Source organism: Sarcophilus harrisii, chromosome 4, assembly GCF_902635505.1.
Source record: "Sarcophilus harrisii chromosome 4, mSarHar1.11, whole genome shotgun sequence".
Taxonomy (NCBI): domain Eukaryota; kingdom Metazoa; phylum Chordata; class Mammalia; order Dasyuromorphia; family Dasyuridae; genus Sarcophilus; species Sarcophilus harrisii.
The window spans coordinates 322,775,571-322,788,117 of record NC_045429.1 but is presented as its reverse complement, the minus strand read 5'-3'; the positions used below and the strand labels follow the sequence as shown (position 1 = coordinate 322,788,117).

At 35.6% G+C, this 12,547-nt stretch overlaps 1 protein-coding gene across 5 annotated transcripts in view; it reads right to left on the bottom strand.

Annotated features, from left to right (window-relative positions):
- The window catches only part of TEX2 (testis expressed 2), a 140,654-nt gene that overhangs the window by 55,983 nt on the left and 72,124 nt on the right, over positions 1-12,547 (bottom strand). For all 5 annotated transcript variants that reach the window (XM_031965876.1, XM_031965875.1, XM_031965878.1 and 2 more), the window contains 2 exons: positions 5,383-5,583; positions 4,229-4,571 (listed from right to left, as the gene is read on the bottom strand). In XM_031965876.1, coding sequence (XP_031821736.1) covers positions 4,229-4,571; positions 5,383-5,583 — 544 coding nt within the window. The remainder of the gene's footprint in view (positions 1-4,228; positions 4,572-5,382; positions 5,584-12,547) is intronic.

Here is a 12,547-nt window from a genome sequence, read left to right as displayed (position 1 = left end):
CACAGTTCTCTCTCTGGATGTGAATGGCATTTTCCATCCCAAGTCTACTGGAATTATCTTAGATCACTGTATTCAAGAGCCAAGTTTATCAGAGTTGATCATATAAGCTTGTTGTTACTGTGTACAATGTTCTCTTGGTTCTGCTCACTACACTCCCTATAAGTTTATGTAAGTCTTTCCAAGTTTTTCTGAGATCAGTCTGCTCATCATTTTTTATGGAACAATATTATTTCTTTACATTCATATACCCTAACTTATTCAGCCATTCCCCAATTGATGGGCATTGATTCAGTTTCCAATTCCTTGCTACCACAAAAACTGCTGCTACATTTTTGCATACATGGATCCTTTTCCTTCTTTTATGATCTCTATGTCACACAGTAAGTAGTGGCACTGCTGGATCAAAGTGAATGCACAGTTCTATAGCCCTTTTGGCATAGTTCCAAATGGCTCTCCAGAATGGTTAGATCAATTCACAACTCTACCAACAATGTATAAGTGTGAGAATTTCCTACATCAATGAAATCACATATCTAATCCCTATCCATAACTACCATATAAAAAACCTAATTATTATCTGTGTCCCCACATCCTTCAGTTTCTACCCAAGACTTTGTAGTCACAATGGAGTCTTTCTAGTTTTCCCCTAGAAGTATCATTCAAATCTACATACATCACAAGAAGTAGGTAGCTGGACAATTTGAGTAGTGTCCTTGGGCTAAAGAGTCAATAACTTCAAATGGCTGTATCTCTTCTTCCTTGGGCAATCTAAAGGAATCTTCTTATACCCATTGGTGTCAGGGAAGTTTCTCCTCATTTTGGGCCGTATGAAATAATGCTTCTTTCTCAGAAAGGCCATCCAGAGTCATAAGCTACAGAGTACTATACCATATGGTGTCTAGTAGTACTATTATATGTACATTATATACTATTACAGAGCTTCAGGAGTTCAACATTTTTCCATCCTTTCCCTGTTCTCTTTATAATATTCGCTTATTATCTTTCAAGGTTTATTTTCATTTTCCTTTGAGATATGTTCATTTTCCTAATGAAGGATTTCTTCCATCTTCAACAATAACTCTTTACTTGCTAATAAGGACAGAGACATTTTTCAAGTCCTTTCATCTTCTGTCAGGGAAAACAGCATGCATTTCTCTGTCTCTGTCTCTGTCTCTCTCATTCATCTGAAAACTTTTGCTACTAAATACCACATCAAACACACTGTTTGAGGTACATGTATGTTAGTTTTAGGATGTTATCAATTGCATTCTCTAGGTATTCCCTCCCAACTACTACTCCTAATTCTTTCTCGCTCAGGTTCATACATGAAGGTCTGTTCCAAAACCTTCATGTTCATCCATCATTTCCTTAACCTGGGAGGTCTTCTCCTGTTCTCTCTTCTTCTACAAATTCTCATTCAACAACCTTCTCAACAATTCTGACACTGATCTTTCCCTTCTCTCCCTTATAGTCTGTACCATCTATTTTGTAACTTAAACTGACTGCTATATTGTAAATTATTTCAGGTGCATATTTTATCTCTCCAAATAAGCTCCTCAAGACACAGGTGTGTGTGTGTGTGTGTGTGTGTGTGTGTGTGTGTGAGAGAGAGAGAGAGAAAGAGAGAGAGAGAGAGAGAGAGAGAGAGAGAGAGACATAACTCACCTATCTCAGCCATACAGTAGACAAAAATATTTGTTAAACTAAACCTAATAAATTAAAAAGGGAAAGGGAATAATCATTAACATAGCATCTACTATGTGTCAGGCACTGTGTGCTAAGCACTTTTTATAAATATCTCACCTAATCCTCACAACAACTCTAAGAGATAGGTGCTATTATTATTTTCATTTTACAGAAGAGGAAACAGAAACAAATATGGTTAAGTGACTTGCCCAGATTACACAGCTAGTAAAAAATGTCTGAAGCTGGATTTACATTCAGGCTGTTCTGACTCCTGGTCCTGTCAGCTTACGCTAAAAAAGGATAAGAAAGAACAATACTCAAGCTAGGTTTCTAGTTTCAGGATGCTACCTCAGTTTTCCCATTAATCTGAAAAGTTACAACAATTTCAAAATATTTTTAAAGTTCAAGTAAAACACTAGCATATCAATACAAGTTTAATTAGTTCCATCAGTGTTTAAATAAATTTTAGAACAGAAAAACTAAAATTAAGTTCAATAGTGCAAAGCAACATTTTGCTTCTTCATCTATGCAGAACTATGTGAGCCTGGGCAAGTCATAGCACCCTGTTTGCTTCATTTTCATCTGTAAAATGAGCTGGAGAAAGAAATAATTACCCCCCCTTCCACAACTTTGCCAAGAAACCCCAAAAATAGATCATAAAAAGTTGGACATAACTGAAACAACTAAACAAACAACAAAATATGCAAAGTACTGGGCCAAGTGCTAGGAGACATACAAAGAGGCTCCTAACCTAAAGATTATGATCTATTATAGTAGGGGGAAAAAATATAAACACGTTTAACTAAAATAGAAATTAATAAGTAACACTTAAGAAGGTACAAAATACTATAAAGAAAGGTTTTATAAACTATGAATTTAAGTTTAATTATTCTGAGTTTTGGGGGATTATTTATAAGAATACACTACCAGCAATATTTCTTTGTTTTCTCTTGATGGGAGGGGGAGAAGTAGGGAGATATCTTGGGGACTAAGTCATTATAAAGTTATATGGACCAAAAAACCCAAAATTCAAGCAAGAGGTTTTTGTACTGCCTGAGAGGAAGCCTGGGACTGTAAAAAGAGAATGAAATCAAGTCTGGGTGGGCCAATGTGTTGTTGTTTTAGCCAGAAGACATCATTCTTATACAGGACTCATGAAGAAGACAGTTGACCTAGAGAAAATCAGGATGGTGCTTAAAGAATAGTATGGAATAATAATAATGTACATAATTATATTACAAAAGTTATTAAAAATGTAATTTATAACAATATTACATATCTGTGTTATAAATGTTGTAACTTACAACTATATCATATAATTATAGTTATGATCACATATTATTTAACTATAATAATGTATAGAATAACTTAGAGGTGGTGTACCATGTAAGCTGGTACAAGGTAAACTTTTAAAATATTCATATGCTTTCTTCTGGTATATTATTTCTGAATTCATATATTCCCTTTTTCCTCATAAGTAAAATATAATAAATTTACTCGTGTGTGTGTGTGTGTGTGTGTGTGTGTGTGTATCTGCATATGACAAGAGAAAGAGTGGACAAATGCTAGATCAAGGCATCTAATTACAGTGGCAATGGTTGTAAAAGGAGATGGTAATTAGGGAGAGAGAACAGAGCAGACCTCTTCCCTTAAGAACTAAGAAAAGTCCAGGAATCTTAATGTCTCAAACTAGAGTTCATTATCAGAAAAGTTTAGAAAATAATGAAACATTATTGTTATGAAACTCCCTGAGGTTGAAGGCAAAGGTTTGTTGTGTCAGCTTCAAGGGGTAAAACTGAAAGTTTTCCAATACTAGCTCACTGAGGCCTGTGTATGAATATGGTTTAGAACTAGACATCTTAGAAACTCTGAAGTGAAAAGGAGAATTATTGTTAGGAGAGTGAGGAAAGGCTGGGGAACTAGGATTGCTTTATCATTTAAACCACATTACGAAAAACAGAAAAAAATGGGAGATAAAGAAAGTGAAGTATTAGATACAGATGACTTTTTTAAAGTCTTAGATCATAAAGATGAAAAAGGAGTTGTGGTGACAATCCTGATACAGTACAAGTTTTTAAAGCATTTTATACAGACTATCTCCTTCCTCAGCAGGAATAGAGATATTTGTTTCTTGGTGAAAAGGGAAAAGGAGAATGGATAATATTTGAGACATTCTGAGGAATGGAGGAGGGAAGTTGGAACACTTCAATGTTTTCAGTGATGTGGGAGGCAAAGACATATGCTGCAAATGAGGCTGGGGGCTTTAAAAGAGGAAAAAAAGTCTGGAACAGTCACTGTGGGAAGTAGGAGATTTAATGAATGTGAGAGCTCTGCTGAGGACAAAGTGTGAAATACACCATGTGATGAACAGGTACACATCTTAAGTGGTAAACTGAAATCAGATCAGTCATGAAGTAATTTCTCAACTTATTAAGAATTGTCCTTTTCCCCTAAATTGTTACATAAATCAAATACAATTAGCAGCCCAAAACCCACCAATTCCCCCCCCCCAAAAAAAAACAAAGCACATGCATATTAGTACCTGGTGGGTTGCCAGAGACACTAAATGGTTTCTTGATTTCAGACTTCAACTTGGATGCCAAGAGAAATCTCCTAAACCATTCTTCTTTTTCTCGGCCAGTCCTCCCAAAGAGATAGAGAATCTGATCCTTCTGGCCAATGGATTTTGCTCCATCTGAAGGATGGGCTGACTTCTTATGATCTTCACTACCTGAGTCTTTCTCACATGATGTTTTTTCTTCTGAAACATCTTTATCAAGCTGAGCCTTGGACATAAAGTCATCTTGTTTAGCAAGTTCAATACAAATAGGGTACTTTTTATTCCAAATGCGTTTTCGAGCCAAACTCTTAGGAACAAGATAAATCTAAAGAAAAGAAGGAAATAGTGATTTATATAGCAAGGTAAAGTCTGCACAATGCATTGATATCATTAGAAAAATAAGTAAAAAAGAGGGAACAATTAATAACATATCTCCTTAAGGTATACTTGATCTCAGACAAAAGATCAAGCACATTCCATATTCCATTGCAACGTCTGGACATGTGTAAACTGAAAAGGCTCAATATTAGTCTTCAAACAACACAAATAGCAAGGGGTTGGGCTTTTTTCCCAAATCATAACTTGGATTTTACCATCATCACTGTGTGACATCTATGCCAAATTATGCATTAAAAACAAACAAAAATGTGCCATCACCACTTTAGAACTCTGAACAGAAAATTACAAATTTAAAGAGGATAACTCCCAAGACAAATTTTAGATAAATTTTTGTCATCTCAGAAAACTATAGCTCAATAAGAGCAGTTCCCATGATTAAATGCAGAACACAGTCTTTGGGGAATGATGCTCAGAGAAAAAAAGATGCATACATTTTACAAAAATGAAAAGGAAATGATTCTAAGACATATAGTAAAATAAATAACCACAGAACATATCTATCACATTCATAATGATTGAGATTTTCTCTCTTTCTCCATCACACACACACACACACACATCATTTTCTTTTGTTCTCCCTAAAGAGTAATATTTTTGAAAGTGTCAAAAGTAAATTAAATTATAACAACACTAAAAAAAATTTTTTAGACATACCACAGGGACAATATCATAAAGCAACACTAATATCAGTGCACATTGTTATTATTATTCTCAGTTCAAAAATTCCTAGAGCTCACCTTACTGTCTGAAAGATTGTAGATTTTCTGGCTGATATAGGTGACTTCAGGTTTGGCCTCATTGTAGCTAGCCCTTCTGGATATATTTTTGTTGGGCTTTGAAAGCCTCAAGGTTTCCCCTTCAAGTCGAACAAAGACTGAATGCGTCAAAGTTGCATGGTACGTCTCTGGGTCATAGTTGTAGATCTCATTCATCCATCCCTGGTAGACAATAGAGTTCCATTAATAACATTGATACAACTGGAAATCTGAATAAAATATTAAAAAGCAGGAAATGCTTATGGTATGATAGTTCATCCTCCCAAAGTGAAACATATGATTCTTTATCCTTAAGAAAAATCAAAATAAGACAATTTAGAAAACACTGAATAATAAGTGATGGGTTCAAATCCCTTCCCCCTCCAAAAAACCCCCAACTCTTTAGCATCACAGAATCATGTAATATCAGAATACAGATGTTATGAGTTAGAAAGACCTTACAGACTACCTAGTCCTACCCAATTTGTTTATTTATTTGTTTTGCAAATGAAGAAACTAGACAGCCTAAATTTACACATAACATTTTAAAGCTTAAAACGTCCTCAACTGCTGCATCTGGCCCTCAGGCCATAGTTTGAGGACCCCTGCCCTAGAGCTTAACAAATAGGCAAGTGGCATGGTCAGACTTGCCCTTTAGGACAATCAAATTGGCTGTTATGTGGAAGCTGGAATGGAGAGAAGAAAAGCAGAAAGAGAGGCAGGTTCTTATAATAGTCCAGGTAACAGGTGATGAGAAACTGAGTTAGGATGGTGTGTAAGGACAAAAAAGGGCATATATGAGAGATAGGAAGGCAGAAGCAACTGACTAGATTTAGGGGTAAGAGAAAGGAACTGAGAATGACACTAAGGCAATTTTGGATGGTGGTATCCTTGATAGTAACAGGAGAATCAAGAGAATTTTCTCAATGGCATCTGTAGAATTATCGTTAGGGTAGCTAGGTGATGCAGAAGACAGAATGTTGGGCATGGAATCGAGAAGATTCATCTTCCTGAGTTCAAATCTGACTTAACACACTTATTAGCTGTGTGACTCAGGGCATGCCTTACTTAGCTCTATTTGCCTCAGTTTTCTCATCTGTAAAATGAGTCTGGAGAAGAAAAAGGCAAACCATTCTAGGATCTCTGCCAAGAAAACACCAAGTAGGGTCACGAAGAATCAGACGCAATTCAAAAATGACTAACAACAACAAAAGAACTATTGTGGAAGCTATGTCATGGCTAGATTATAATTGCTTTGAATGCTGTTGCCTGGATCAAAAGAACAGAGGTTGAGAGTCTGTATAATATGGGGATAAGGGGGAAGGGAAGACTATTGGACAACCAACCTCCTGACTGTATCAAGCAGAAGGAGGAGGAGATCCATTTCTCAACTTTCCAATTTTGTCCCATGATTCATACCACAATCACTTGGGGCTGTACAGCATCAACTTGGAGATCACTTACCTAGAATATCAGGAATACATAAAGATAAAAGGGAGGAAGGGAAAGAGGGAAATGTATACCAGGAAGGGACAGCCAGAACTAGTAGCAAAGGTAGAGGGAGAGGTAGAGGGAGAAATAATTAGGAAAGAAAAGTACAGTAAAACTTTGAACCCATGGAGTTAAGCCAATCTAGCTCTGGTTTCCACTAACATGTATGCCTCCTATTGGGGTTCAGTAAGTCAGTAATCTTAGTAAGAGAAAAAAAGAAAGAAGAGATCTGAAGGAAAGGTTCCTTGGACTGACTACAAATTGGTGAGCTACTTGAAAGACATAATTAGCTTTAACTACTAAGCAAATTCAGCTGAGAAGGGAGAAAGGGTGGAAATGACGCTCTAATCCCAATGTAGTAAGTCACATTAAGAGGGGTGTCATGTCTTCCCTCATCCTTATAGGATCTGGAATGGGGCAAAGTGGAAACCTAGAAAGGGGTGCCATTAAGATGGAAAGTTCAGGACAGCAACCACCAGTGGTTACTGGGTTAGGGTGGGTTGTGAGGATGACACTTGTCAGTACCCTCCTTCCTCTATCATTGTACATTGGTGTGCAATACTATTCATTCCATGCTAGGTGCCATTCTCCTGGCAACCTAGGAAACTAACTGTAAAAAAGTGAGACCTGGGGCTAGATCCTTCATTCTTTATAGGCTCTCCTACCAGAAAAGGAAATTTCTCTTCAAAAACTTAATTAACTGATTTAATCCTATGTGAGCTTAGGTAGGGGAAGTTAGTTCCCTAGGAGCTTGATTACTGTAGACTAAGCTGAAGACTGAGATTCTACACTAGGAAATAGGAGAAAAAAAACATGAAATTCAGTGAGATAGAAGTGACCTGGAAGACTCCTTAGCTGCCTTCTCCATGTTTTCCTGATACTTCTCCCACCAAAAAAAAAAAAAAAAATCCCTAAAATACTTCTTTATAATTTTTACTTACTTAATTGGGTTTTTTTTTTCCTGCTCTTTGGCTCCAAAATTATATAACATATGGATAGTAAGGAGACAGTCCTAGCCTCTTAAAACAAATGCACTCCATCTCATGCTAAGCCATCAAAGAGGTCTGATTTCTCTGTCTCTGAAGCAATTAAAGGAAGATGGTGAACCAGTGCTGCCAGACAATGACCAGAGTCAGCAAGCCCACAGCTGTCTAGTTCTGCAGACTGATCTTATGATCTTCATTTGTAAAAGGTCACTGGTTTCTTTTCAGTTCCCTGCTGATTTTGAAGTATGTAGTCTGCCTATATAGATAGCACCACAAACTGTAAAGATCTTGATTAAATAAAGAGAAAGATGATGAGCCACAGCTTGCATTTCACAGAGGAAAATCAGAAGGGGCTACTCCTTTGCTGGAACTTTCTGCTGCAATGCTAATGGTCCAAAATCTTTATTGAAAACAGGAACATCAACCAAGATATTGATAATGACTTCAAAGCAATATTTATTTTCTCAATTTTAATTGACTTAGAAATTTAGGCATATACAGAAGCCTGGGAATAGGCAATGAATTTTTAGATTTCTCTCTCTCTAAAAGGAAATAAACATAGGAACTCAGCTGACATTGGGCCTAAGCTTGCAGTATCCCATCTTATAGCTGAAGTGTAGTAACATCTTGAGATTACCATTGCCCAAGCTCCCATAAGAAACATTTTAACAATTTATGAGGCTCACTTTTAAAAATTTATTAACATAGAGGAATACCCATCAATTAAACAAACTAGCTGATTATGATTACAGATCACAGAACCAAAACGGGACCTAAAAGATCAGAAATATGGACAGAGAAATGCCACTGAATTAGAGAACATTGGTGGATATTAGCCTTCCTTTAGCCTCAGCAGAGGCACACAGAGTTCTGAAAATGTCTGGAAGTCTCATGATGAACACCCAGGTACTCAGAACAAGTAATCTTATTAAAAGCACAGTCTGAAACAATGCTATAGGACAGTTCAGTGTAACTTCTACCAAACACCATTGGCACTTTATTTCCAGCTAAGATTATTGTTGTGCAGGTGAAGGTACGGCTATATAACCTACTTGGACATGGATAAATGCAATATTACCACTGTTATATCTAAATTCTAAAAGCAAAGCTTCCATGACTTTGTCACTAACAAAATATGAATGAAAATGAATTTCTGAAGCACTTAGTATAAGCCAAAAACTGTGTTAAAAGCCATTCCTCAATAGATGTCTATTTGATCAGAAAATGATTAAGAAAATTGCACTACATGAATGTAGTAGAATATACTGTCTTATAAGAAATGACTAATATGATGAACACAGAGAAGCATAGAAAAGTTTGTAAGAACTTAGATAAAGTGAAGTCAAGCCAAAAAACCAATATACATAATGGAAATGAAAACAACAAAAAAGGAAATTAAATGCTATGTATTCATAACAATCAAAGTTGCCTTGGGAAAAGAGATGAAAAAAAGTGTACCTCACATCTTCACTGAATGGCTGGGAAGACCATGAGTGTGGAACATAGTATATATAATAAGACAGGGTCAATGTGTTGATAGGTAATCTGCTTTTTAAAATCTTTGTCATGATAATTCTATCTAATTCTACTTATTCAATGCCATACCAATCAAACTACTAAAAAAAATTATTTCATAGCGCTAGACAAAATAACAACAAAATTCACCTGGAAAAAGAAAAGGTCAAGAATATCAAGGTAACTAATGAAAAAAAAAATGCAAAGTATGGTGACCTAGTAGTACTAAAACTAAAAGTCTATTAAAAAGCAGCAGTCATCAAAAAACATCTGTGGTACTAGCTAAGAAATAGCATGGTGGATCACTGGAATAGAGCAAATACTCAAGACACAATAGTGATTAACTATAGTAATTTAGTAATTGATAAACCCAAAGACTCCAGTTTCTGGAATAAGAACTCACTATTTGGCAAAAATTGCAGGGAATACTGGAAAGTAGTATGTCAGAAACTCAGCACCTCACACCTCATTCCAAAATAAGGTCAATAGGGGTATGTGAGCTAAGCATTAAGGGTGACAATATAAACAAATCAGGAGAACAAAGTATAGTTTACCTATTAGATTTTTGGAAAAGCAAGGAATTTATGACCAAACAAGAAACAGAGAACATTATGAAATGCAAAATGGATAATTCTGATTACATTAAATTAAAAAGATTTTGCATAAACAAAACCAATACAACCAAGATTAGGAGGGAAGCAAAAAGCTCTAAAACAATTTTAAAACCAGTGTTTCTGATAAAGGCCTTATTTCTCAAATATATACCAGAACTGACTCAAATTTATAAGAATACAGGTCATTCCCCAATTGATAAATGGTTAAAGGACAAATGGTCAAATGGATATTTTTAGATGAAGAAATTAAAGCCATCTATAATCATATGAAAGAATGTTTTAAATCACTATTGATTAGAGAAATGCAAATTAAAACAACTCTGAGGGAGCACCTCATATCTACTAGACTGGCTAAGATGACAGGAAAAGATTATGATAACTCTTGGAGGGGATGTGGGAAAACTGCGCCACTAATGCATTGTTAGTGGAGTTGTGAACTGATCTAACTATTCTGGAGAGTAATTAAGAACTATGCCCAAAAGGCTATCAAACTGTGCATACCCTTTGATCCAGCAGTGCCACTACTGGATCTGTATCCTAAAGAAATCACAAAAGAGAGAAAAGGACTTATATTTGCAAAAATGTTTGTAGCAGCTCTTTTTGTGGTGGCAAAGAATTAGAAAATGAGTAGATGCCCTAAAATTGGGGAATGCCTGAACAAGTTACAGTATATGAAAAGTATTGAAATGTTATTGTTCTATGAAAAATGATGATCAGGCTGATTGTAGAAAAGCCTAGAAAGATAAGATTTACATGAACTGATGCTGGGTGAAGCAAGCCTGACCAGGAAAACATTGTACACAGCAAAAAGATTGTGTGATGATCAACTATGATAGATTTGGTTCTTCTCAGCAACTCAGTGATCCAAGGGAATCCCAATAAACTTTGGATGGAAAATGCCATCAGCATCCAGAGAAAGAACTATGTGGATCAAAACACAGTATTTTCCCCTTTTTTCTTTCTTCTGTTTTTTTTTTTCTCCTGGTTTTTACCATTTGTTCTGATTTTTCTCTCAAGATGACTCATATAGAAATATGTAAAGAATGAATGTAGGTGTATCATTTAAAAATATGTAAAAGTGTTTCATAAATATTAAAGTGCCATGTACATGGTAAAAAATTTAATCAAATCAAATAAAAAAAAAATCTTTGTCATGAGATGGATAATTATAAGGAATAAACATACTTCCAGGAGTTCTAGAATAGTTAGGACTCTCTCCCTGACAAGATTTGTAAAATTATCCTGAGGCTCCCTGGAAACAGATTATATCCCTTCTCTGCTTTTTTCTATTACCACTTGTGAACAGTGTGTATCAGTGCTGACCCCAATATTAAAAGAGTTAGGAAGCTATCTAAGTCTGGAAGTGTGACTCCTAGTCCAATAATAAAGTAGTCAATAGATTTCCCTATCATTTTTCTCTTGTTTCGACCTATATATTCCCTTTTAGACTGTCCCCTCAACAAGCCAATTAAAGGAGCTTATTGTTTTCAGCATTGACTAGTTCATCTAGCTTATTTGTGATACCCCTTTCAGTCCTAGCAATGGACCTTGGTAATGAATTTAGACATTCAAAGGAAGCAAGAGCAAGTAACTGAACTTTAACAGAAATAAGTGGTACAGTTCTGTAAGAATACCACTGAGTCCTATAAATGAGCAAAGGCATATGATGAATATTAAAAACATCAAAAGGGGTTGCTGTGTTATAACTTTTTATGCTATGTGAGTGGTAAGAAGATAAAAGAGGAGTCAGGACTACTGCTTGATGTGGCTGGTTAATAATACACAAAAAAGAAAAGGTAAAATGATTCAACTCTTAAATTGCTTCCTAGAGTAAAGAGAATAATCTTTGGATTAAAATACAGAGAACAGAACTACTTAATTTATGAAACCTGAGATAAATATTGAGGTTGTAAGAAAACACCTGCCCAGATGCCTTAAATAAACCCACTTATACTAGGTCTAGGCAAACCACAGCCTGAAATGAATTTAAAGGTAGTATTGCTGGGATTCAGGGATCTTTTAAAAATCATGGTAAATAGCAGAGGACTTAGAAATGAACATATGGATCCTGATTTAAAAAAAAAAGGGGGGGGGGGAAGGTATATTTTTAAAATTATGGGCTGGTGAATTTGATTCTGAGTTTTAGTAAAATACTAGAACATATTATGAAGGTAGGATCACTTTATGCCTGAATCGACTTATCAAGAACAAATCATGCCAAACTAATCTCACTTTATGAAAAGACTGCTAAACTGGCAAATTGCAAAACATTCTAGATAGTTTGGCTGGATTGTAGCAAGCATTTGATAGTCTCATGTCTTTGAAGCTGGGTAGGAAAGCTGTGATCTGATAATATCAAAATTAGGTGTATTCAGCACTGGTGATTCAGGGATCAATCAAAATCTGGAGGAATGTTTCTAGGGGAAGGCCACAGAGCTCTGTCCATGGCTTTATATTAGCAACATTTTCATTAGTGACTATGCTAAAAGTATACAGTATATCTTATGCTTATCAAATCTGTGAATGACTTAAAGCTTTGAG